This window comes from Hemicordylus capensis, chromosome 3, assembly GCF_027244095.1.
Source record: "Hemicordylus capensis ecotype Gifberg chromosome 3, rHemCap1.1.pri, whole genome shotgun sequence".
In the NCBI taxonomy this organism is placed as follows: Eukaryota; Metazoa; Chordata; class Lepidosauria; order Squamata; family Cordylidae; genus Hemicordylus; species Hemicordylus capensis.
Window position 1 is genome coordinate 53,285,760 of NC_069659.1, and position 27,978 is coordinate 53,313,737.

Consider the following 27,978-nt stretch of genomic DNA (forward strand, 5'->3'; position numbering starts at 1 on the left):
AAGCTAGAAGACTGGTTTGTAAAAAAGAGATCGAAATAGAATTCTTTAGAGATCACAACCAGCCCTTTCAATGTAGCCATTTTTCAGCCAAGAAAAAGAATGCTTACAAGAATAATATAACTTCCTTATAGTTAAGTTAAACTTTCATGATGAATAAAAGGTGTTTTATTTTCTACAATATTTAAAGGTGGTGCTCCCAGAGCAACTCGGATGTGCACTAGGAAAAATGGAGTGCCTGCACTTGAGCCTCCAAGTTTAATGAATTGCAATGCGACCCTTGTTGGCTTATTTGAAAAGGTAACCTCATCTTGATCTTAATACTGCATATATATGGTAGTTTTATGTTACATGATGACTAAATGTGTCAGTGAGGAAGCCAAATGAGCCACTTTCACAGTCTAAAATACTAACTTCCCCACATCAAGAACTTTATTTTCACATTAAAGACTCCCTGTTTGGTATTTACAGGGTGTTCTTCACACAGGGCTTTTAGCTTGCATCTCCTCCGGAATAGGTGCGTTCACATATTGGCCAGATTTACCCTGAAGTCCCTGTAAGCTATTGGGGAGCACTTCACACACGATTCAAGTTTTTCATTTTGTGTTAGAGTGTAGCCTGATTTATATCCAGGGTAAAAAAATCCACTTTTTGTGTTGGGTTTTTTTGGGCAATTTTGAACTTGCAGTAAAGCATCACAGAAAACTCACTTGAAGCGGCCACATCCAATAATTTGATTCCTGGTACTCTATTGCCATCTAGTGTACTAAATAAACACTTTAGTAAAAAGCTAGGCTTCTCTGGCTTTGTGCTAAGCCAGGAAGTTGTTCCAGGAGGAAACAGAGATTAAATATTCATCAAGAATTTACCAGAATTCCTGGGGGCAATTCCTTCTTTGGACTCTGCCGCTAATTGAACGGAATCAACATGTCCGGATTGTTTACTATGTCTTTAAGAGGCAAGCTCAGAGGACCTCAGGATGAGGCAGACCATGTGAGATAGCTGGAATTATTGCAGCAGAGATTTGTGGGAGTGGTTGAGCGCTGTATGATCTCCTGAAGGATCTGTCATGGACCAGCAACAAGAGATAAGCCCGATTCAGACATTATGCTGTACGAGTGTACAGATGTCTGTACACTTTTACACATGGTTGTGTGAATGGCTGTATCTGTTCGTTTAAAAAGTGAACTTGGATACAAGCCCTTCAAATGCATGGTACAGATAAGAAGTATACTTCTGCACCTGCGTTCAGCATAACATGTGAACGTACCTGTGTACAGATCTGTACTTGTGTACACTTGTACAAGTGTTAGACATAATGTGTGAATAGGGCTATAGTAACAAGAGATAAGTTGTTCTTGTTATTGTACATGCGTCTTTCCAGTGATTTGAAGCAACAAATCATTTAACTATTAGAATAAGTCTGGTATGTGCTGCTATTCTCACACATCCAGTAGTCTGATACCTGAAAAATTCTTTGTCTGGCAGTGCTCTCAGCAATATGATACATGGGGTAGGTAATTTGGGAGATGTCTGGAATGACTGACTGATGACGACGACGATGAATTCCCTCCTTAAAAAAAAAGAAGGTATACACACACACACACACACACACACACACACACATTTTGAAATGTGTGTTTATGCAAAATAAAATCATACTTCCCGGTGACCTACAGATATGCCAAATTTGGCATACACAAGCCTGCCATTGAAATTAGCAGAATGCACACCAGAATATGCTAGGTTAAAATTTAAATATTTTTTGTAGCTTTTTGAAGAAATTCTGAATATCATACATTCTGAATACCTACATATTAAATTTTGCATGAACAATCCAGACACTTAAATTAGTTGAAAGCACTACTTTTTACATCAGAATATGCTGGAAGGCTATAGGGTGGAGACTGCCTTGGTCGGCCTGGTGGATGATCTCCAATTGGGAATTGACAGAGGAAGTGTGACTCATTTGGTCCTTTTGGATCTCTCGGCGGCTTTCAATACTATTGACCATAGTATCCTTCTGGAACGTCTGAGAGTTCTGGGGGTGGGAGGCACTATTTTACAGTGGTCCAGCTCCTACCTCTCGGACAGATTCCAGATGGTGTCGATTGGAGACTGTTGCTCTTTGAAATCTGAGCTTATGTATGGCATCCCTCAGGGCCAGGGGCAGAGCCACCATTGGGCGAACGGGTTCAAAGAACCCAGGCTGCCGCCAATCAGGGGCTGCACCTCACGGCCCTGACACGCCCCCTGCACCTGATGTCAGACTTGGGGGGTGCTGGTTTAGCTCCTGAGTGGGGCCGCGCGGCCCACTTCAGGAGTTAAATGTCCGGTGTTGCATTCGCGGCGTGGCCAGGAGCGGCTCCTCCCTGCCTTTAAGGCAGGGAAGAGCTGCTCCTGGCCATGCTGCGAACGCCGCACTGGTCAGGCTCCAGCTGCTGAACGGAGCCGTGCGGGAGCCAGACCATGCCCCTGCGTCTGATGTGGGGGCATGGCTAGCCCCCGTGCCTGACGTCAGGCGTGGGGGTGGGGTGAGAGGGGCCGCTGCACCACGGCTGGGCACGGGCCGTTTGCGTTGTGGCTCCACACCTGCTGAGGGCTGCATACTGTCTTCAATGCTTTTTAACATCTACATGAAACCGCTGGGAGAGATCATCAGGGGATTTGGTGCAGGATGTGATCAGTATGCTGAGGACACCCAGATCAACTTCTCCATCCTAAATGCCTGCCTGGAAGCAGTAATAGACTGGATAAGGGAGAATAAACTCAGACTGAATCCAGATAAGACGGAAGTACTTATTGTGTGGGGTCAGAACTCCAGAGATGATTTTGATCTACGGCGTTACACTTCCCCAAAAGGAACAGGTACGCAGTTTGGAAGTACTTCTGGATCCACACCTCTCCCTGGTATCTCAGGTTGAGGCGGTGGCCAGAGGTGCTTTTTATCGGCTTCAGTGTATATGCCAGCTGCGTTCATTTCTTGAGATGAACGACCTCAAAACCGTGGTACATATGCTGGTAACCTCCAGACCTGACTTCTGCAATGCGCTCTATGTGGGGCTGCCTTTGTATGTAGTCCGGAAACGCCAGTTGGTCCAGAATGCAGAGGCCGGGTTGGTCTCTGGGTCATCTCGGAGAGACCACATTACTCCTTTGCTGATAGAGTTACACTGGCTGCCAATAGGTTTCTGGGCAAAATACAAAGTGCTAGTAAATGGCTTGGCCCTAAGTATTTAAGAGAACGTCTTCTTCATTATGAGCCCCACCGTCCATTGAGGTTGTCTGGAGAGGTCTGCCTCCAGTTGCCGCCAGCTTGCCTGGTGGCCACACGGGAGTGGGCCTTCTTGGTTGCTGCCCTGAGATTGTGGAATGCACTCTCTACTGAAATATGATCCTCCATCTCTGGCAATTTTTAAAAAGCATTTGAAAACTCACCTCTTCACCCAAGCTTTTTCAGCTTTTAAAATTGTTTAGGTTTTAATCTGTTTGATTTTAAGTTGTTTAAATTGTTTTAAGTTTTTGTGTATGTTTTAAACTTGTTTTTATGTTATTGTGAACCACCCAGAGATGGAGGTTTTGGGAGGTGTATAAATCTGATAGATAAATAAATAAATTCTAAATATAATCATATTTTAATGGTTATTGCTCTCAACAGATTTTCAATGTTCAATAATCCGATGAATAATTATAAAATAACAACATGCCCAAGAAAAGCAGAAGCTCTTTCTCAAATTCAAATTTCCTGTGATTTAAATTTACCATATTTGGTAATTATTCAGTAAAATGAATAATGTTGAAATTGAAATCCTACACATTTCAAACTGTTCTTTTACTTCCCTTTTGCAAGTACATTAATAACACATTTCATTACATATATTTAATTTCTTGAACTTACCTATATGTGTAATCTAAGCAAAATGACTTTGCCTGGTTGACAATGGGCCTCATCTACTAGTTTGATTATACAGAAAAAAAACATCATCTCCCCAAAACTGAATGTTTTTAAAGTGTCATACACTGTGGGATAGGTGAATGACCAAGTCTGTGCTCTAGTCTAGATGAGCATCTTGCTAGAGATAGCCACTGCATGTAGGATTAAAGCTGCCATGACTTGAGATATTATGTTGTGATCTCTTTGAAAATTGGGATGTATTTCCTTCAGGAATGATTGCTATGAATCATTGTGGCATTCTAGGAAATAAATGGTGAGATGAAGGAACTATCTATGATCAGGCACATTTTCTGTTGCGGCAAACAGCTACATTTTAGTTTAAGTGATGAAAGCTGTCTTGATTTACACAATGAAAAATGCTGGCTTTGAAAGTTTTACTTACTCCAAAGACCAGTGACTTTTGCTGTTGTGTTTTCTTGTAGCCAAACAACTTCTTACTCAAAACACCTTCTTACTTTAATAGGTACAATCTGTGAATGAGAGCTCCCCAACGGAAATCATGAGCATTGCCACCGACATGCAGATCCTCACTTCTAAACCAGAACAACTCCAAAGTAAGGACATTTCCTTAGCTGCTTCAATAGCCAAGGAGATTCTTAATCAGTCCAGTAGTGCTGTACCTAGTGAGGTGAGTGTCATTAATGCTACTTAGAAACATAGGAACATAGGAAACTGCCATATACTGAGTCAGACCATTGGTCTATCTAGCTCAGTATTGTCTTCACAGACTGGCAGTGGTTTCTCCAAGGTTGCAGGCAGGAATCTCTCTCAGCCCTATCTTGGAGATGCTGCCAGGGAGGGAATGCGGAACCTTTTGCTCTTCTATTATGTCTGTATTATGATAATATCTGAAGTATGACATTTTCCATGAGCTGAAACATAATTCCTGTGCATTGTAACAACCAAAATACCATAGTTATTAGGAATCAGCCTGCTTATGTCAGGACTGAATGTCCTTCTTTGAACCTGCATAGCTTAATTTCTTGTCTGTCTCAGTCTCCTATTGGCTGGTAGGAACATAGGAAGCTGCCATATACTGAGTTAGACCTTTTATCTATCTAGCTCATTATTGTCTACACAGACTGGCAGCTTCTCCAATGTTGCAGGCAGAAGTCTCTCTCAGCCTTATCTTGAAGATGCTGCCAGTGAGGGAACTGGGAACCTTCTGCTCTTCTCAGAGCAGCTCCATCCCCTGAGGGGAAGATCTTACAGTGCTCACATGTGGTCTCCCATTCAAATGCAACCTGGGCAGACCCTGCTTAGCTAATGGGACAACAATGCTTGCTACCACAAGACCAGCTCTCCTCTCTTACATGTATAGATTCCTGCCATTCTTCTGTCATGGAACATAAGGTGACATACATGGTGCTCCCAGGTGGTCATCCATTCAGTTATGCCTTTTCTCTGCGTCTGAAATATATGACAATATGTTCTTGATATTCTGATGATTTAAAAAAAACTTCAGTAACAATTAAAGTTACAACTTTATTTTAAAGTTTAAAATAAAAACCCTTATTTTTTCTTGGTAGACAGCAGCAGCTGCAGTCACTACAATAAGCCAACTTATGGATGCCAACAAGACTCAGTTTAGTTTGGCAGATAATAACCTCACTAGTGCTACAGTAAGGTAATCACAATTTCACAGTTTAAAGTTAAAATTCATAGAAAAACCCCAAGTATTCTTGTATGTTCACATTTGAATTATGCTGTTTTAAAGTCACTTACTAAACATATTTCCCCCACAAAAAATACATCCCACTGATTTAAGAGGCACTTGCTTCCTAATCATAATTTGCAGGATGCCACAATAAAACCAGTGTTTGCAATCTGAATATAAAATCTACATTAAACATAAGGTATATTTGATTTAAAAATATCTCTCTTTTGCTTTCTGTCCTCAATTTAAAACATTCTTATGTCCAAACGAATAGTGGGAGAGATGCTCAAACATGCTTTTAATTTCATATGTGAAAACACCAGTTTAGTATTGCAAAGCTATTAAATTGCCAAAAGGTTTGTTCACATGATTATGGTTATGAAGCCACCATAGTCTGATCCCAACATTATGCTGTATGAGTGTACAGATGTTTGTGCACTAGTACATTTGTACAGTGTAAAGTTGTGCTGTTGAGTTGGTGTCAACTCCTGACGACCACAGAGCCATGTGTCTTTCTTTTGTAGAATACAGGAGGGGTCTGGTTTACCATTGCCATCTCTCAAGCAGTATGAGATCATGCCTTTCAGCATTTTCCTATATTGCTGCTGCACGATATAGATGTTTCACCAGCAGGTATTTGAACCAGCAACCTCTTGCTCCCTAGGCAAGTTACTTCCCCATTGCACCATTAGGTGACTGTATTAAAGATAAAGTTGTGCCGTTGAGTCAGGGTCAACTCCTGGCGACCACAGAACCCTGTGGTTTTCTTTGGTAGAATACAGGAGGGGTTTACCATTGCCATCTCCTGCACGGTATGAGATGATGCCTTTTAACATCTCCCTATACTGCTGCTGCCCGAATTAGGAGTTTCTCATAGTCTGGGAAACATACCAGCGGGGATTTGAACCAGCAACCTCTTGCTCCCTAGGCAAGTTACTTCCCCTTTGCTCCATTAGGTGGCCTTCTGTATACAGTGTACAGACATTGAATTTAAAAGTGTACCTGGATACAGGTCCTTCAAATGTATGGTACAGATAGGAAGTATACTTCTGTACCTGTGTTTAGCATAACATGTGAATGACTGTATCTGTGTACAGATCTGTACCTGTGTACACTGTACACTTGTTGTACAGGTGTTGAACATAACATGTGAATGGGCCCCATGAGTTGAATTTTGGAGGAATCTGGGGATAATGACTGGTCTCAGGAATGATAAGCTATCCTGAGAGATAGTAGCTTACCACTTCCCCAAAAACTTTCAACTTGTTGATATGTAAATATCTCAGTATTTTAGAGATGATTCTATAGGTGATGGTTTCATCACAACTCTACTATATAAAACTGGTTGTGTGAACCATTGCTATTGGAAGTGTTCATACTGGAGTGGGAATTTATTCTAATAATGTCATCAGAGGAGACCCTCAGGGACTGCATTTATCAAATACTCTCATGTCTTCTATGGGTATCCTTGCCTGGCTAGTCATCTGGGAATGCCTATTCAAGTACTTTAGAGCTTACACTTTGTAGATATTATCACTTTATCACCATCGTCATTTTTGGTGAATGCTACTGATGAAAGACCATTTTAGTCCTATAAAGTTCTTCTATTGATGCTAAAGTTTGGTGTACTGAGAACTGGTGTACTGTGGTAGCTAAGAGCATGAACTAGGAAGTCACTGGTTCAAATCCTACCTCAGATATTATAGGCCGCATTCACACCTAATGCGAAAACACAGTTAAATGGGGCAGAGGTTGAAATCTGTGAACATCTGAATGCATGCAACCACGGTTTCATGGCAAAAGCAACCTGCGGTTTGCCTCGCCAAACTCCAGTTTGAACCTTCTGTTTGTAGTGAATTTTGCTGCCACAACCTGAGGTTTTTTGGTGGCAGCATTATGTCCGAACATGTAAGCCACCATAACTGCAGTTTCATCCAGTTTCTGGAATTGTAATAATAGAGAGGGCGGCCCAGACCCACCCAAGGTCACGCCTGCTCCATGCCGCTTCTTGCTGGCCGCCTCTCGAAGCACTTGCCTCGCCCCCTGTCTCCAAGCTACTCAAGCCATTACCCAACAACAGGGACACCACCACATCCCATCTCAAGCCTCCAAGCCTGTCAAACAGGAAAGTCACACAGGGGCATGCCCTCTCCCCACTCTTGTTCCCCCCTCCTGGCAGTCAGGAGAGAAAGCAGACAAGATGGCAAGATGGGCACTAGGTGCTTAGCTTACTGAAAATGAAGCAATAAAGGTTTATGTTCACAAGCACATACAGTCACGGTGTCAACATAAACAGGGCAACCCTATTAGGTCACTGGGATGGGAACATATGGCAGGGTGGCAATACCTGGGATCGGGTTTAAAGGGCAACTCCAACCAGGCATTCTTGAATGGCTCAGGTCTGTTTCTTCACATTTACCCCTTTCCCTTGGTGAATGTGAGTGGTCTCTAGGCTTACTCATGAGAAAGGCTGGGCAGCATGATTAGCATTGCCTCTAGTGAAAGGGGTGATTCTACATGTGTGATGAAGATGGATGCTAGTCCTGGGTGGACCGCTCACTCATGAGAATGTCAGACCATGAAGAAACGTATGCCATCTGTACAGCAGATGCTGCTAGCCAGGTTGCTCAATACAAGCAAGCCACGGGGATGGGTACCCCTGCAACACCTCTCCTTGTCTTGGTGACATCTGCAAAGAAGCAGTCAAAGCAGGTCCTCTGCCAGCCTGTCTGCCCATTACATGCCCATCTTTATTTTTGCCCCACTCTCCTGGGGTTGCAGACAACCAGGGCTCCCCTCCCCCACAATTCCCCACAGTGGCAGATTTTCACACACCACAACACCAGTCCAAACCCAGGAAATTTGAATGAGAGTTAAGATCTTTCCCCAATCCTGGTGTTCCCCCAGTCTGCCCATAGGTTTACGCTCAGTGACATGGAGCGTCAGAATCTCCTTTGGGTTTACCAGAGGCTTCCCCGGAGAGGAGGCGGTCACAACGCAAAAGATCTATCATTTGTTGGAGTTTGTAATTCCCCCCCCCAAGTGCCAAAAAAGGAAGCTACCCACTCCAGTTACAGAGTAAAGTGCAGAGTTTTGTTGCTACAGTCATCTAAAGAACACACATGGAGATTGTAGTACAATCTAAACTAAATAAGGTTATTGGTGAAGTACATTCTGGATAGTAAAGACCTATCCCTGTCTAAGAGCTACATAATGGATGGGGGCGGGGGAGGTGTTTCCATCTACTCTCCAAGAGGAAAGGAAGTGGACTGACTCCCCACAGGAAATATCTGAGGAGTCAAGGCAGGGGTCATAGAGTAGAGGTAAAGCAGGGACAGGTAAGGAGACACTAAATACCTCTGCTTCCATTGCCCCTAGTGGTCATTAGGATAGTTGGTGCAAAAGGTTGATGAATTGGAACTCCATCTCGAACATCATTAACCAGAGAGAACACGCCCCCCCATGCAAGTGGATAGCTCAACTCATGAGCACACAGTTTGGCAGAAGACAGAAGGTTTTGGTGAGCTTAAGGTCCTCCCCAGTGGACTGGCCCTCTCATGAGAGTGCTAGTCCCCTGGTGACAAGCTGCCACAGGGACAGGAATGTGGTTTGGTTCCCATTGATCGCTTTGCCAGGATGATCCTTTGAAAGAGCATCCTTGGACACAGCAGATCAGACCCCAGGATCCTCTGCCTTCCCTCATATACATATCCCCTCCTAGGAAGTCATCATGTGTCCTTCCTTTTCTTGAGAAACAGGGGGAAAGTGCCACTCAGCTTCCCCTGGTGCCAGAAATTGGGCTTGTGCAATACTTCTTTATTGTGGGGCACTTATGAGGGCAGTGGTGAAATCGCTGTCAGATGAAGGGCTTGCATGGCATTTAAAGGGATTTAAATACCCTTTCCCTGCTGAGGGCAGGTGGATGCTGAGGGCAGCGTTCTGAAAAGGGACTATCATGCTTGCCCCCTTGCAGATCGTGACCAATGGCTGCTACCCTGCAGATGTGCTGATGTCTTGCCCACAGTCCGGTGATGCAAGCACTATGCAGCTTGTGGAATGTGACTCCAGCAGACCAGAAAGAGGGAGGGGCTCCCCTGCCCTGAAAATTGAGGTTGCTGGGCTGCGGTTTGATGAACGTTTGCTATGCGATTCATAGCAAACATTCATAATTTTTCATAGAAAAATTAACCACAGGTTCGGCAATCTCCGGTTTCATCCCCTGCTAACTGGGCAAAGAGGCAACTTTTAACGTGGTGATTCTCTTTATTTAGTAGGGGGAGAGTAACTGGCCCTGTCCACCCCCAGCACAGTACCTCCCGTGACTGTTGCTGGTGTCCATCTTATGTTTCTTTTTAGATTGTGAGCCCTTTGGGGACAGGGATCCATCTTATTTATTTATTATTTCTTTGTGTAAACCGCCCTGAGCCATTTTTGGAAGGGCGGTATAGAAATCAAATAAATGATGATGATGATGATGATGTCACGTGCAAATGTGGCCATAATCTCACTAGGTAGCATTAGGCAAGCCACCATTTTCACCATTTGTGATAAGTGACATATATTCAAAGGATTATTGTTAAGAAGGCTCCAGTTTTCCATTCATTCACTAATGTGGAGGTAGATTTTGTTCATCGGTCCTTCGTATATTGGGGTTGGTATTCAACCCAAGGAAGACACCTAATGGCGCAGTTGGGAAATGACTTGACTAGCAAGCCAGAGGTTGCTGGTTCAAATCCCCGCTGGTATGTTTCCCAAGCTATGAGAAACACCTATATCAGGCAGCAGCGATATAGGAAGATGCTGAAAGGCATCATCTCAAACTGCACGGGAGGAGGCAATAGTAAACCCCTCCTGTATTCTACCAAAGACAACCAAAGACAACCACAGGGCTCTGTGGTCACCAGGAGTTGACACCAACCCGACAGCACACTTTAGCTTTATTCAACCCAAGGACTGTGAGCTCAGAGATGTCCTACAAGCCTGGATGTCCCCCTTTTTATAGCTAAAACATATTCTTGTTGGAGCCAGTGTGGTGTAGTGGCTAGAGTGCTGGACTAGGACCGGGGAGACCCAAATTCAAATCCCCATTCAGCCATGATACTAGCTGGGTGACTCTGGGCCAGTCATTTCTCTCTCAGCCTAACCTACTTCACAGGGTTGTTGTGAGGAGAAACCTAAGTATGTAGTACACCGCTCTGGGCTCCTTGGAGGAAGAGCGGGATATAAATGTAAAATAACAACAACAACAACCTCAACACCAAAGGGGCCACAGAAATCACCATCAGCCAATTACAAAAAGCAGCTTTACTGGGAACAGCCTATATTCTGCGACGATATCTATAACAATTGACAATAAAATTCAGCCATCCCAGGTCCTTGGGAAGGACTCGATGTCTGGATAAAACAAACCAGTCAATAACACCTGTCTGACTGTGTAAACAAGAAATAATAATAAAAATTAAAAAAACAACAACCATTGTTCTATTTACATTCAATTGATCCATATTGAATATATTTTCCAATATAGTAATTTCCCATCATATTGTGATTATTCCTCTCCCCACCCCCATTGGCTAGTTTGATGGGAGCTATTTTTGGTTCTTTTTGTAGTACCTCCTTTTATAGCTGACATGGTAATACTTTATTTTAATCCAGCCTCACGATGGCAATGCAAAATTTCTCTGTGAGTAACACTTCAACACAAGAGGTAGTGCAACCCAACATTGTAGTACGGACAGTTGCTCTACAGGAAACCTCTGCTAAGGTGCTTTTTTCTGTCCTGAAAGGTGAGTTTCCTACTTTGGTTTATCTGTCTCCTGAACGATTAATATAAGCAATTAGATTTACAATTAGATTTCTGCATAATCTGATACAATTTTTGGCTAATTTGTTTTCTACGCAGGATCAACCAGTGGTTTTGTTCCTGATCGAATCAACATAGATGAACAGGCTAATGGTCTAACATCTGATGACAGGACAGAAATTCAGATACTCATCAATGTGTCAAGTGCCAGTAAGTGTAGAGCCAGTCGAGTGAAGTGGTTACTGCAGCAGTGGCAACACCAGCAGTGGCAGCACTATGGAAGCAGTGGCAGCACTAGGAAAAAAATTGAGGGGGGCACAGACGGGATGAAGTGCATCTACAGATGAGTGAGCTGTGTCCCACATATTTGATTTCTGAAATAGAAATGGGAGGACCAGTGGGCGGGGGACTACTTCTCTGAGAGGGCAGCCCCCCCCCCCGGAGCTGTCCTTACATGGCAGACTGAGTGGGGAGACCCAGGTTCAAATTACTGCTCACCAGGAAACTCACTGGGTGACCTTGGGCGAGTAACTATCTCTTTGCCTAACTTATCTCACAGTTGTGAGGATAAAATGGAGAGAGGGGAGAGCCATGTATGCCAGCCACAACTCCTTGGAGAAGGAGTGGGCGTAAAGGAAATAAACGTATATTCATGCACTCTCTTATAAATATATTTAACACTTTTAAAAAACAGCAACATTGTTTACAAAGAATATGTTAATATACCAAGTTACATACATTATATGTTACTGCAATTATTAATAGTGGCTTGCTTCCAGAACAGCCTAACACAGGTATTCCGAACATCCTCACTCTGAAGTGCAGGCGCACAAATACTTTTAGGAGCTCACCTGTGCTCCAGAAGTGCTCTTTTGCAATGGTAACACATAGCCGAGCAATGTTTTTCTGGTTTAAAAGATAATTTCTGGAGCACAAGTGAGCTCCTGAAAGTATTTGTACTCTTGCAATAAAGCACAATATCTCCCATGCTTTGGAGTGAGTGCACAGCAATGTGGGGATGTTATGAGTGCCTACATTAGGAGCAAACTGAGTCAGACCATTGGTCCATCTAGCTCAGTATTGTCTACACAGACTGGCAGTGGCTTCTCCAAGGTTGCAGGCAGGAATCTCTCCAAGTTTTCTGGCAGGAATCTCTCTCAGACCTATCTTGGAGATGTCAGGGAGGGAACTTGGAACCTTCTGCTCTTCCCAGAGTGGCTCCATCCCCTAAGGGAAATATCTTACAGTACTCACACATCAAGTCTTCCATTCATATGCAACCAGGGTGGACCCTGCATAGCTTAGGGGACAAGTTATGCTTGCTACCACAAGACCAACTTTGGGGTCTATGCTGCTGGCGATGTTAGTCAGAGTTTCTTAAACTTTATGGAACATGTTGCTATTTCAATGGAGACAGCAGATCTGCATGCACAAAGGAATCTGCTTATAGCTGTATTGTTTCCACAGAAACTTTGGAGCACCTGCACATGTAAAAATTCACTGGAATAGGGTATTATACCTCTACATTTATGTATTAACTGCATTCCATTCATATTTCCTATGTATAGATTCAAATGGAAAGGAAAGAGTTGGCTTTGTTGTGTATCAAAATGACAGACTTTTCCCATCAAAAATCTATACGAATAAATTAGATGACAACTACAGTAACCGAATTGTCTCTGGCAATGCTAATGGGGCAATGGTTCATAATGTTAAGATAGCCTTAAGTCCACAGGTAAGTTTCTGAACGTAAAAGTTACACATTATACATTTTACCTTCCAAGCTAACTTATAAGACTGAGTTATAGGATGTTTACAAGTGACTATTTTACCACACACCTGCATTCGTTGGGTACCAAAGTTCTTCCAACCACTTGGTAGGATGGTGTAATTCTTACAAAAAGCAGTAATAAAGCTGTTTTGGACTGTACTATTAAAGACTGCAGGTGGAGAACTGCATAGCTGAATGCTTCCCCATTTATTTTAAATGCAAATTTCCCCATTTCCCTAACCTATTTTAAATGCAAATTTCTCTGACTGTATGTAGAAGCTGTCAGCTTGCATGTATTATTTATACAATAGGAACCAAGTAATTCAGAGGAAAGTGATTGGAATGATTGGACAGGGTGGTGTTTCTCAACCACCGGTCTGTGGACTGGTGCTGGTCCGTGAGGAGTTGAGTGCCGGTCCGGGCTGGTCCATGAGGAATTAACCCCCCCCCAAAAAAAACAACAAAACAATTTCGAGCTGTGAGGGCCGCCAGCTGGGAGAACTCTCTGGATCTCATTTCTAAGCAGGCAGCCCTTGCTGCTGGGATAACGTTAATTTCGCTTCCTCGAAATGAACATAATCCCAGCAGCAAGGGCTACCTGCCTAGAAATGAGATCCAGGAGCTCACTCGGGGTCTATGGATCCTGGACCCCACCCTCTTTGCGCATGGGGTGGGTGTGGCCCAGGATTGCAGCCCAGAAATTCCCCTTACCTGCTGATGAACTGGGACCTCAGCAGTCAGCTGTGGCTTCTGTTTATCATTCCTTCCCCCGCCTTTTGGCAACACACCTTGTGGTGATAGCTTTTTCAGATCTATTGCTATTTCATGAGGGTAAATCCATTAGTTCAGAGAGGAGAAAGAAGAGCAGAGGTGGCGGCAGCAGCAAGGCCAGAGAGAGGATGTAATAAAAGATTCAGTATAAATAACTCAGTAGACATACCAATTGTATAAACGTATATAAAATAAAGGTTGTGTAATATTAAGAACTCTGGCATCTTTGCTCACTGGTGAATGAAGGACCATCACATTGGAGAGGAAGGCAGATGTCAAGAAGGCTGGATTAATATGTTGGTGAGGGAGGGAAGCCACAATTTAAAGATAATGGGAGACTCTCCGGGTGTGACCTGGGAACCAGTACATTTATCTTGGCTGGAGCAAGATTGCAACATCTTTTCAGTACATTCTTGTTGACCTGTCCTTTAAATCTCCAATCTACAGTACAAACAATCGAAATTTCGGCTGCACAATCATGCATGTGTCTTCTGAGATTACTCACAGAATGACTGGAATACATCAGGCTGCACCAAGGAGACAGACTCTCCTGAGTTACTGAGATGTAGCTGTAATCACACAACTAATTTTGCAGTGCTAATGGTAGGCTATTGTTTTAATATTAAGTGATATGGTTTCCTCACCCCCACCACCCAATTTTTATCTTTGCAAGAATAACAGCAACCTGTCTCTCCACTCCAACTCACAATATACTTTCATATTTATATACAGTTGTAGACATTGACCCAGAGTAGTATAAGGAGGCTAGAAACTGAAGGAAGAGAACTGGGGATAGATTAATGCACAATCCAGAACCACAAAAATTAACGCCAGTTTGGCCATTTACTTCAATGGATTTGAAGTGAACATCATATGAACACATACAAGCAAGCTTTATTGTAAATCTGTCCTCATGTCTTCCTCTTATCAAGACACATTCCTCTGACTTCTCTTCAGGAAAATGGGGTTGACTTGATATGGTTCCTGACTAGTACATTGTGACTCTACAGGCTGCATGAACCCCCTAGAAAGGAAGATAGGTTGGGAGGAGAAAATCTACCCCACCCTCTTCCCTCTCAAGTACCGGGTCTTGGTTTGTTCATTTCTGCTATTTACTTGATCTTCTGCTTGACTGCTGTAATATGCTGCTCAAAGCAACTTACAGCAATAATAAAACAAAATAAAAGTTCCACAGCCTCTGTGCCACCACCAAGAAGGCTAGACTCATGTGTTGGCCAAATGTGCCCCTGCTGGTGTCAGCACATGGAGCAGGGCCTCCCCCGAAGATCATAATGGATGAGTAGAAACTTGTGGGAGCCAGGGCCAGCACTACCGATGTTCTCCCAAGTTTTGTGAACATGGGCCACAGGGGAGGGGATACCAAGGGCCCTCCAGGAGTCACTCACCGCTCCCATTCCTCCCCACCCTCTCCCACTCACCACGATGGCTCCTGCCACTGTCAGAGCTCCTGCAGCCGCTGCTGCCTAATGCTCATCCCTCCTCTTTCCTTCCCCTTCCCTGCCACTGCTGCCGTCATCATTTGCTATCCGGCTTGGGGCTGCTGGGAAGAAGGGAGGCCCATTTCCCTCGTGCTGGAAAGGAGGAAAGGGGGGGCACAGGCTCCCCCTCCCTAGTTATGCCACTGGTGGGAGCAGATCATCCTTAAAGCACCTGCTGCCTAAACCATATAGGCTTTTAAAGGTCATAACCAGCACCTTGAATTATTAAGACAGGATCCACTTGACTTTTTTCCTGTCTGACAAATGTATAATATGATTCAATGATACAACTTAATGGGATTCTTTGCAGTTGCAATAGCTAGAAACCTTTAAGAAAACTAATAAAGTATGTGAGATGTAGCACTTTTTACAGGTCGTTGTACACAACCTTGTACACACGGCACACCTCAGAGAATCTATGATCTTTTCTCATGGGCAGATTATGTCAGGGGAACAACACTTTCCACAAAACCACCTCATGTAATCACATACATTCATCCATAAGTGTTAAAAGATATATGTGAAGAATATAATAATAGTTAATATCATTGTTTTATAGAGCTTCAGAAAAAAATATGAATATGCAAGACCTCTTGAGATGTTATCATATATTGGTTGTGGGCTGTCAATTTTTGGCCTGTTTGTTACCATTTTGTTTCAAATTCTTACCAGGTAAGCCAAAGAAATATTGATGACAAGGGTTAGGAATGACAAGTGGAAAAGGAAAGGAAAGATTGTGCCGTTGAGTCGGTGTTGACTCCTGGCGACCACAGAGCCATGTGGTTTTCTTGGTAGAATACAGAAGTGGTTCACCATTGCCTTCCTCCCGCGCAGTATGAGATGATGTCTTTGCCGTTGTCACTGAAATGAGCATCCATCTCCAGCACCTTCTTGGACCCATTTAAAAAGAAATGCCATGGGTGAATGTGGAGGGGACAGAATTAATGCTGAAGGAACCATATCCTCTGAGGCCAATTCACCCTTCATGGTGATCCTTGATGCAGTGATCCTTTCAAGGGTATGCTGCAAAGGGGCATCACACCTGGAGCATAAACAATCTTTGTGTGGGGAGAAGTGGCCTTGGAAGATTCCCAGTTGAGGGCCAAACCAGATGAGACTTTAAATACATTGTTTTACCCTGCATGTCTCTCTCTCTCTCTCTCTCTCTCTCTCTCTCTCTCTCTCTCTCTGTGTGTGTGTGTGTGACCTTGTTTGAACCACATGAAGGGTACACCCTGACTTTGATCAGGCTGGATATGGCATGAGGGAGGGGGCCTTAGGTTGGTCTTGGGTGTTCTTTTGTTGTTGTAAACAAATGATGAATTTGAAATCATGTCTAATTTGGCCCTGGCAAGTTGCTTGCTTTCCTTCAAACTCAAGTCAGCTCAGGGTTTGTTCCTGCATCTGCATGTTGTTCTCTGCTGCCAACAATCCGTGGCAGGTTGAGGACAGTCTGTTTATGATTATGTATGCAAGCCACCTTGGCACTTTTAAGTGAAAGGCAGAACATAATTTTGTAAAACTAATAACAATAAGTAAATGTACAGCCCTTTCTGTCCAACAGTTTTAGGATGGGAGGCAGAGGGTCATCCCAGTCTCCCAACATTTTCCTGCAAGGTTAGTAGGATCATATATGCAATGGTGCTCTGGATTCATGTCTCTGGAACTGCATTTACTGTGAGTCAGCGGCGGGTGGTATTTCCAAAAGGCACACTGGAACTAGGGCTACTTCCACAATGATAGGGGCTTCCCTCCTATCGGTTCCAGCATTAATTCTGATAGTCCCAACATGAGGACTCTTGGGTCCAATATGCCTGTCACTATCAGACTGCATAAATACAATCAGACATGTAAGAAGCTTGATCATAGTTTGTACTGAATCCAAAGAAGTGCTGCTTAGACACTCCTTTGAAGCCACTATTTAGAATAAAGTTTGTCATTCATGTAAAGATACCAGATAATCTCTCTTTGTTTTTGTTTTTGGTGTCATGTAACCTGCTAATAAATATCAATCAAAAGGAAAACCCGGAGAAAGTCTACTACCTTGATCTTTGTGAGTCTCTGCTCATCTCTGCTACTGTTTAATATCATCTTTATCTCTGGAATTGAAAACTCCAATGCCAACGAGAGCAGCAGTCTAATTACTGCTAGAAACACCATGCTTGAATCTGATGAAGAAGGCCCGCCTGTGAATGTCAGTTGCACGGCTGTAGCTGCCTTACTGCATTTCTTCCTGCTGGCAACTTTTATGTGGACGGCCATCAACAGTGTCCAGTTGTATTTGCTGTTGGTAAAAACTCAGAGGCATTTTTGTCGACACTACAGTACACTCATATCATTAACTGGATGGGGTAAGAATGAATATTCTCTTGATTTTTCGGAACATCCCTCTTGAACCTATAGGAGCCATAGAGATGCAAGATTAAACTTTAGTTCAGGGATAGCTCAAAGCTTTGTGCCTCTTAGGCAGGGTGAAGCAAGAATGTCCCCATGCAAACTGAGCGTGTGCCTCAGAACCTCTGCAGTGTTACTGAGGATTCTGGGGTGGGCTCAGCATGGTGGTCCTTTTAATTGTGCCACTCAGAGAGCTGCATAATCCACTGGGTTGGCTCTCCCTAGAGAACATTTATTTGCTTGACCGAAAATGAAATAAAACAAGCATTTGAGGAAGTACTATCTAACTCTCTTGCATTCCTCACCTTTGCCATTTGCTTCTACTGCTCTCAAAACAGTGTCGTCACATAGTCTTTCTTTAATGTTGGCAACATATGTATGCTGTAAAGGTTAATGCCAGGGCCAGAAACCTATGCAGCCAGCACTTTCAGAACTCTGGTGGGCTAGATTTCATTAGATTTTTGCTGTCAGAGCTGATCAAGACTTCATCAGTTAAACAATCATTTTCTTTGTTTTTCAATTAGCAGTCCCGGCGCTAATTGTTTCTGTAACACTGGCAGCTACCTACCAAAACTCAAACTACCGTCAGGAAGAATTGTAAGTAGTTAAAAAACAAACACTCCTTTGGTGATTGACATAAATTATGCTGTCTTTATGTAAAACCACTGAATTACTGTACAGGGGTTGCCTTTACTAAGAAAGGCAGGCCCGTCCTTAGGGCGAGGAGACCGGGGTAGTTGCCTCGGGCACTGCATCTGGAGAAGCCCCGTGGTGGCAGCGAGCAGCAGGCAGCCTCACAGGCTGCCTGTGCGCCTGCCTCGGCTTCTGGCAGCTGCACACATGGCAGCTGCTGCCAGCGTGGTGTAGTGGTGCTGGACTAGGACCGGGGAGACCCGAGTTCAAATCCCCATTCAGCCATGAAACTAGCTGGGTGACTCTGGGCCAGTCACTTCGCTCTCAGTCTAACCTACTTCACAGGGTTGTTGTGAAAGAGAAACTCAAGTATGTAGTACACCGCTCTAGGCTCCTTGGAGGAAGAGTGGGATATAAATGTAATAATAATAATAATAAATAAATAATGTGTGCTTGCCTGGAGGATGGGGGGAAGGCAGGTCCCGCACCCCCTAAGTCTGACACAGGGGGCGAAGCTTTGCTCTGAAACAGGGCTACGCCCCCCATTTCAGAGCAAATACTGGCCAGCGCTGCATTAGGCCTAAGGCAGGGAGAGCAGCTCTTGGCCATGCTGTGAACTCAGCACTGGCTGGCATTTGCTTTGAAATGGGGCACGTGGCCCTTTTCAGAGCAAGGCCATGCCCCCTGCTGTGTCTTACATCAGACGCCGCAGCATCTGATGTCAGATGCAGGGGGCGGGCCCCTTCGCCCCACACCCCCCAAGGGACGGCGCTGAAGAAAGGCAAACATTAGATCCCTTTTTAAAAATAATCCAAAGTTTTCAACTCAGTCATGGTTCTGTCAGAAAAACAGCATTTAATGAGGCTCTACACGTGATCAGTGTGTATAGCCTGGGAGGGTTCTGTGGGGAGAGAGGGCTTAGCCCACACTATTGAGCAGGCATATATTCACATGCATTAACCACCCACACGGCTGCTGGCTCCATCAAGGAGTCGGTAGGGGCTGCAGAGATCGGGGGCCACCTCATCCCCTGAAGTGCCAGGCACCCTCACATGAGTGCGCGGGGCATCCTGGGGAGACCCCCAAGGCCCGGAAGCTCATCTTAGCCTCCTGATGGGGGTCTCCTCATGAGTTGCCACGGCAAAGAGCTGTGTTAACCCTAACCCTAACTGTGGTAACCCTAACCCTAACCCCGATTAAGGGGAGGGCTTCTTTGGCGGGCTAGCCACCAGAGAACTGTTGGGAATGCTCTCTGGTAAGAGATACCCTTCTATTACAGCAGAGTGCACTGAGGCACAACACAGCGGAGTCTGCCTAGGCATGCGTGTATGCTGATAGCAAAAGAAACTTGGAGCCAGTTCATAGTTTCAAATCAATATAAGGAGTCTTTATTGGTGAACTCCATTCTAGATAGGAAAGTGGAGAGATAGGATCTCTAATCTAGCTAGCTAGCTGGATGCAGAGGGATGGTTTCTGCATCTCTGCACACATGGTGCAGGGAGAGAGGAGTGTGTGTGTTGCAAGGGAGAAGAAAGGGAAGAGGAAGAGGCAAGGCAGGCAGGCAGGCAGGAAGTCCCTGAGAGTAGCAATCTACATATCAAAAGGATAGTGTCAGAGCAGTAGAGAAGGGACAACCAATGTCTTGACCTCTACAGCCCTCCGACTCACTAATCTGTCCCCCTCTGTCATTGAGATATGAGACAGCGCAGAATCCTTCACTTCCAACAAGAACCACCAGGCTTGCCCGCGAGCCCGGTTGTTCTCACAATGGAGGGAAACTGGGCAGGGCCCCTTTAGCCCAGTTTCCCCTCATCGTGAGAATAACCTCAATATGTTATTGATTAATGCTGATTAAATGCCTTAATCAATGGTATATTGTGAGCCTGAGAGCGGGCCCTGAGTTGTTTCATTTTTGTACAGTGCCTAATAATTTTAGGCAATTTATAAATAATAATCAGGACTTGGTATCATCTGAATTCAGCCATGAAGCTCACTGGGAGACCTTAGACCAGTCACTCTCTCTTGGCTTAAACTATCTCATAGGGATGTTGTGAGGATAAAATAAAGGGAGAAGCTTGATGTTGGCCTGAACTCTTTGGAAGTTGGACAGGATAAATACCAAATTCATAAAACATTTGCCCCTGTTAAACACTGAGTCAAGATGACTCCAGATGCAAAGGAGGGCAGTATCTTTGTGCCCTTTAAGTTCTCCCATGGTACTTTTTATCAAGATTTAGCGTCTTTATTTTAGGAAACTGTTCATAGGAAACATTCTGGAATAATAATTTCCCTTCTCTGTGATTTGCAGGTTTCACTTGCCTAATGTGTCTTTCTATAAAACTACAGTATTGGTTGTCTAGATGCTTAACAGAATATTAAAATCTCTGCTGAATGTGTCTTTCTATAAAACTACAGTATTGGTTGTCTAGATGCTTAACAGAATATTAAAATCTCTGCTCCTTTAATCTGACCAGTTCCTAGAATTTCGGGATACCCTCGTTCTTGTTCCATCGCCTCATCAGCCTCTGATTTGTTGAGCTACAATCAGTTCTCCTTCATGCACACACTCACCATGCCCACAGCCATGCTCGCCAGGCCCCCTCTGCTGGGATTCCCAGCTTACCCTTTATCTTCATGTCACTCAAGGAGCCGTGGCCTCATCCATCCATGGATTGGCATCTGTCTGAAGGCCCACAGGATCCCTGACCAGCCCCCTCCATCTGAGAACATTCTTATCTCTGCTGCTGCTGAGAAACACAAACATTCTCCACCAGGCAGCTACAAGGAAGAAAAGCCCTTTCTTTCTGTGTGACTGTCATCTAAATCATAATTTGTTTTTTTTAAAAACCTGCTTAAGAAACAGTATAGAATCTCTGATGATGTGATGAACTACAGCTTCATTCTAGACATTCATTCATTTTTGTATTTACATTTTCTATCCTGCTCTTCCTCTAAGGAGCCCAGCGTGGTGTACTATACACTTAGATTTCTCCTCACAACAACCCTGTGAAGTAGGTTAGGCTGAGAGAGAAGTGACTGGCCCAGAGTCACCCAGCAAGTATCATGGCTGGATGGGGATTTGAACTCGGGTCTCCCCGCTCCTAGTCCAGCACTCTAACCACTACACCATGCTTTCAATTTATGAAAACGAATACAACCCATATTTATATACCACTTTGCAACAAAAATTTCCAAAGCGGCTTACATACAGTCGATATAAATAAATAAATAAAATGGCTCCCCGTCCCCCAAGGGCTCACGATCTTAAAAAGAAACGTAAGATAGACACCAGCAACAGTCGTTGGAAGGATGCTGTGCTGGGGATGAGTAGGGCCACTTGCTCTCCCCCTGCTAAAGAGAATCAATCACCACTTTAAAAAGGTGCCTCTTTGCTCAGGAGTCAGGCAGCAGAGAATAATTTATTCTCTGTATGACAGTACTATTAGCAGGAAATGGTATAGTAGCCTCCTGGGACGAAAGATGATATGCACATAAATTGTCATGGCTTTGCATTGATTAGATTTCTGGTTAGAAACATTGCTGAAATAGTCTTCCTTTTATATTTAAGTTGCTGGCTTGCAGCTCTTGATGAGGAAAAAAATTTCTCCATTGAAAAACCTATGTTGTGGGCATTCCTTTTACCAGTGGCAGTAATCCTTCTGATTAACATCGCTGTCTTTGTGAAGATCATGTTCTCTGTGACGTGGAAGGAAAACAAGCATTTGCGAAGGTATAGAGTTGGAAAAGAAATGAGTATTTCACAGTTCATTTCTTTTTACACCATACATCTTGATACATCTTCCATTGGAACAAAATCTAATTAAGAATTAGGCAACTAATTAAGAATTAGGTAACCCTAGGGTCCTGCTTTGCTGGCACCTGCTTTACTAGCCTGACTTTGGTGGCAGTAGCAGTGTGGTCCTGTGAATCCCCCCTGCAACAAAGCAGAACACAAAATAATACCAACAGCAACTGGAAGTAGTATAGCAACACCAACAGCTGCTCTCAAGGTGTCCAGGGTGACTCTATCACCAACTACCAATCTCAATGTTGCTCACGAGTGCCTCCACAATTTCCATGCAGGGAACATGCCAACTAATACATGCAGGCAGTAAAACGTCCCTCAGTGTCACAGAACCCAAGACACAATACCTCCCATGCCCAGTGCATAATAACAGGGCAGCTGGGGGAAATACCACTCCTCCACAAGTATCATGGTACAACGTGTAGGAGAGCAATGACCGGCAGCTTCAAGAGTCCCTTCAGACAGGGGTTTGAATGTCCTAGTAGCCCTCATGCAGCAGCCTGCTTTTGTCAGGCAAACTGATGGGGAAGGTAAGAGTGTAATTCCACTCAGAACATGTAGTCAAATGGTTAGGGGATGTGCACGGAGAACCCATGGGCCTCCCAGGAGAACCACCCAGGGACTGCTGAGCTGTGGGGCTCTTACCCCTGGACCTCGGGGCCAAGGTCCATGGCCTCCATGCCCCCTAGGGGCCCTCAAATCCTCTTTAGTCTGTCCTGGGTGCTGTGGTCACCAGTGGCCCACACTGTGCTGGGCTGCTGAGTGTGATTATGACCTGTGTCAGGTGCTTTAGAGACAGAGTGGGGAAGGGGGAAAGAAATATGTGGGATGGGAATATGTTAAGTTGCATGTTGAAATGTTTCTGCTACTGCATCTTTACAATAATATACCTGTTTTATAGTCTTACATTCTTGTGAGTTCAGTTTCTGTTTGTGCCCTCAGGAACCCATGTATTAAAAATACTGTGTGTGTCACAGTGTGTGTAGGGGGATGATGCCTAACTTGCTGGGTGTGTGTGTGTGTGCTCCAAAGGCCTTTAGGTACAGGCTCCAAATTTACCTAAGTGTACCTCTGCTGCTGAGAGAACAGTGCTCCCACACAGACATTGTCAGAACAGTTCACATGGCACACATGTATTGCTAAGTGAGCAAAGAGGAACCTTTTTATAGTGGTGATTCTCTTTATATAGCAGGGGGTGAGCAACTGGCCCTGCAACTCCAGCACAACATCCTTCTTGTGGCTGATGCTGGTGTCTATCTTATGTTTCTTTTCCAGATTGTGAGCCCTTTGGGGACAGGGCACCATCTATCTATCTATCTATCTATCTATCTATCTATCTATCTATCTATCTATCTATCTATCTACCTACCTACCTACCTACAAACACACACACACATACACACACACACACGGAATCTGTCCGAATCGATTTGCACATTCCTAAATATTACTCATATTCGTATTCATATTGATAGTCATATGAGGAGAACAAGGGAGAGAGCCACATCAACAAGGGAGATGGAATGCTTTGGGAAATTTTGTTGAAAAGCAGTATATAAATATTAGTAGGGATGTGCACAAATTGATTTTTTTGATTCGATTTGTGCCTGAATCAAATCACCCCTGATTTGTTTTGTGTCTGAATCTGTACTCCTGAATTACCCTAGATTCAATCTGGATTTGATTCAATATGATTCAGATTCAGATAGACTCAGACCATTTATAAGGGCTCTAGGGGCACCAAATTTGCCTGGTGGGTAGATTCCCATGGGTGCCACCTTCCACCCAAATTTAAAGGCAGGAGAAGGAGAGCTGGTCTTGTGGTAGCAAGCATGACTTGTCCCCTTAGCTAAGCAGGGTCCGCCCTGGTTGCATAAGAAAGGGAGACTAGAAGTGTGAGCACTGTAAGAGATTCCCCTCAGGGGATGGAGCCGCTCTGGGAAGAGCAGAAGGTTTCAAGTTCCCTCCCTGGCTTCTCCAAGATAGGACTGAGAGAGATTCCTGCCTGCAACCTTGGAGAAGCCGCTGCCGGTCTGTGAAGACAATACTGAGCTAGATAGACCCATGGTCTGACTCATTATATGGCAGCTTCCTATGTTCCTAAGGCAGTGGGGCACTTGGCTGATTTTTAATGATTTCCCCCCCAGTTTTTACTGAGTTTGTATATTTCCACCATAGGAAATAATGGGGATTCGAAGTCACCCTATCCTAACCCTAACATGTATCCCCAGCTTTCATTTAAAAAAAAAAAGCTAAGGTCTAGCCCTTGTAGAAGTGGAGTTATGGAGCAAAATGTGCTGTCACGATTTTTTCAAGTGTTTGGATTATTTGGTGTATAATAACATTTCCTCATAATAAATCCCTATGAGGATTCATAGGGATTATAGGGAAAAGTTATTATACACCAAATCCTTATAGGGATTTATTGAGGAAAAGTTATTATACACCAAAGAATACAAACATTTGAAAAATAGTGACCACACATTTTGCTCCATAACTCCACTTCTGCAAGGGCTAGAGATTAGCTTTTTTTAAAAATGAGAGCTGGGAATCTGGGGAAATTAACAGGAAGTATCCAAATTTTGAATCAATTTGAATAGAATCTGGCATGATTTGATTTGGACCCGAATCTAGCCAATGGACCACAGGGGTGATTTGCTCTGTCTCCAAATTGTCTGAATCAGCTAGATTCGGGTACAAATCGATTTGTACCCGAATCGATTTGCACATTCCTAAATATTACTCATATTCGTATTCATATTGATAGTCATATGAGGATAACAAGGGAGAGAGTCACATCAACAAGGGAGATGGAATGCTACAATAGCAAGCTCACAATAAGAGCCTCCTGGATAGTTCAGTGGGAAAGAGTCTTGTAGTGGGATCCAGCAGATGGGACTTTAAGTCCCATTCTTGGGATACAGTGAGGCAATCACAACACCATGATAATTTGCAGCCTACGTTTTCTGGGTCCTCACAGCAAACATAATTTTGAATAGAAAATGAAGAGGCAAGACCCACAAATCCTGTATAAGAGACCTACACCATAATCACACAAGCAGGGAAAATGATAACCCATGATGGGGCCTGAGCTGTTGTCCCACTAAGTGACTACTCAGGAGTTTAGCCCATAACACACAGCTCCTTCTCTCCTCCCAACCTCATGTAGACCCAGCTATATAGACCATCCCAAAGAGGTCCCATATAGAGCTGTAGTTCAGTGGAACATCAGAAGAGGTTTAGTACATATGAGATCTTGGGTCCAGTTCAGTGATATAGTCTCCCAGTAGAACAGACTGAGAAGACACACACACACACCCTGTATACATGCTTAGTCAGTAAGTAATTTTTACTGAGTAAATAGTTCTTTACTCAGCAGTTCTGATATACATATAGAGGTTTGGATGTGACCATGGGGCTCCAATGACCTCACCTGGCTCTCTTGAATACTGGGGAAAGAAAAGAATAAGGAAGTCACTACTTGCCCATTGCCTCTTTACGAGCATTGGAGGCTCACAGAGCTTTGGAATGCAGCCAGTGACCTGAGCAACATGTTTAGCAGAATAATGAAATGCTAAGAAAACAGACCATACACTTTTGTAAATATGACTATTCTCTTTAGCACTCAAAAGAAGTCATTAATGAAGAAGATATTTTCAACTTTATCTACAATTGTGGTCCTTGGAATCACCTGGATTTTGGGCTACCTGGTTCTAGTAGAGAATAAGAAAGCAAACATTGTTTTCAGCTATGTGTTCTGTATTTTCAGTGCGACACAGGTATGATATCAGTATTATCCACCTTAAAAGTCTCAGACAGCAAAGTATTGTTTTCATGAGAGTTATTGTTTCCATCACTGCAGTTGCCACCCACATCATGGGGTGGCTCTATGTCGTAGGCATTAGCAGCAATCTGCTCTGTCTTGTACACCAAGAGGTTCTATAGAGGTTGCACAGAGATGACAAAATCCCACAAACATTCAAGTGTGTGATGGCTGAGGGTCAAAACATATGCTACTAAATTGTAAGAAACTTCAAAATTGTTGGGAATTCTCTCTGGTAAGATATGCCTTTCTATTACAGCAGAGTGCACAGAGGCAAAACATAGCAGAGTCTGCCTAGGCATGCGTGTATGCTGATAGCAAAAGAAACTTGGAGCCAGCTCATAGTTTCAAATCAATATAAGGAGTCTTTATTGGTGAACACCATTCTAGATAGTAAAGTGGAGAGATAGGATCTCTAATCTAGCTAGCTAGCTGGATGCAGAGGGAGGGTTTCTGCATCTCTGCACACATGGTGCAGGGAGACAGGAGCATGTGTGTTGCAAGGGAGAAGAAAGGGAAGGAGGGAGAGGAAGTAGCAAGGCAGGCAGGCAGGCAGGAAATCCCTGAGAATAACAATCTACATATCAAAGGGATAGTGTCAGAGCAGTAGAGAAGGGATGACCAATGTCTTGACCCCTCTAGCCCTTAGACTCACTAGTCTGTCCCCCTCAGTCACTGAGACATGAGACAGTGCAGAGTCCTTCACTTCCAACAAAAATTACCATGTTTAACTTGTCATCTGTGACAATCGTACACTCATAGAAATTGTTACATGTAGACAAGCTCAAAAGCCTCAGCCAATCAATTTGTAGTTTCCCAGCATACATATGCACACTGATTGATGTATGTGTAGGCTTGTCATATGGCTTACATATGCAATTTCAAAATGTATACCCTGCCAAAATGGCCCCATGGATGCCCTAAGGGTGGCTAAAACACAACGTAAAATAACAATAAAACCAATATCCATTTAAGTACACACACTAGTACACTGTATAAAAACACATCAGCAGCAACAGAGCAGAACAGACCACGTCTGGCAGATTCAAGAAACAAAAGCTTACTCCACCTCATTTAGTCAACAAGGCCTCACCCACACCCGAAGTCCCATTGCAATAGGGAGGCTGTTACTAACCGAAACATATAAATTTAGTTGGTTTAGTGGGCAGAGGCAGTTCAGTTCCATAACAGAGGTGCTACCGTAAAAAATGGGGACTGTGTGGATGGTCAGTAAACTCACACATAGAATTTGAATGGAAGCTTTTCACATTGTGCAGTTTATTGACATTTGGAGAGACCTAGTAATCTTTATACAAGTGCACACATTGCATCTTAGAAGTTGTTGCAGTCTCATTTTGGCCGAGTCCTAGCCCTGATTTCAGTGGGACTTATTTCCAAGTCTGTGTGCATTGGATTGCAGCCTTTGGTCCCTTGCAATGTTTTATATTGATTAATTTCATTTTTAAAAATGTTGCAGCTGTTCTTTACATTAGTCACCTTTCTGACTTCACTAGAAACAATATGTCAATGTAATAACATATCCCTTTAACCAACAGGGACTGCAGATGTTTCTTTTCCATGTTGTTGGAACACCCATTTTCAAAAAGAAAGCTACTAAAGTCTTTGCATCCCTTTCTGAGATACGAATTTACTTGCATTCGAAGACCTATTACATTTCTGACATATTGCATAGAAAGTCCATGTTTGGATTCTTTAGGCCAACTAATTCAATGAGAAATTTTGATGATCTCTCTTCGTCAAGCAGTGTTGAAGAGCTAGAGAAAAACTAAGATGTAAAATGGCAGCTTCACTCTTTTCTACATTTGTTTTAATCTCATGCTGGTTGCTGACCGAAATAAAGAGATTTGAT

The 27,978-nt window shown here is 43.6% G+C and overlaps 1 protein-coding gene across 1 annotated transcript; it reads left to right on the forward strand.

Annotated features, from left to right (window-relative positions):
* Positions 1-210: 210 nt before the first annotated feature.
* Positions 211-27,898, forward strand: ADGRG7 (adhesion G protein-coupled receptor G7). The gene is given in 13 exon segments (XM_053308905.1): positions 211-297; positions 4,416-4,580; positions 5,482-5,579; positions 11,265-11,395; positions 11,512-11,622; positions 12,981-13,147; positions 14,402-14,557; positions 16,013-16,125; positions 17,473-17,804; positions 18,372-18,444; positions 22,049-22,210; positions 25,908-26,064; positions 27,665-27,898. Coding segments are annotated over 13 exon segments (1,986 nt in total).
* The last annotated feature ends 80 nt before the right edge of the window (positions 27,899-27,978 follow it).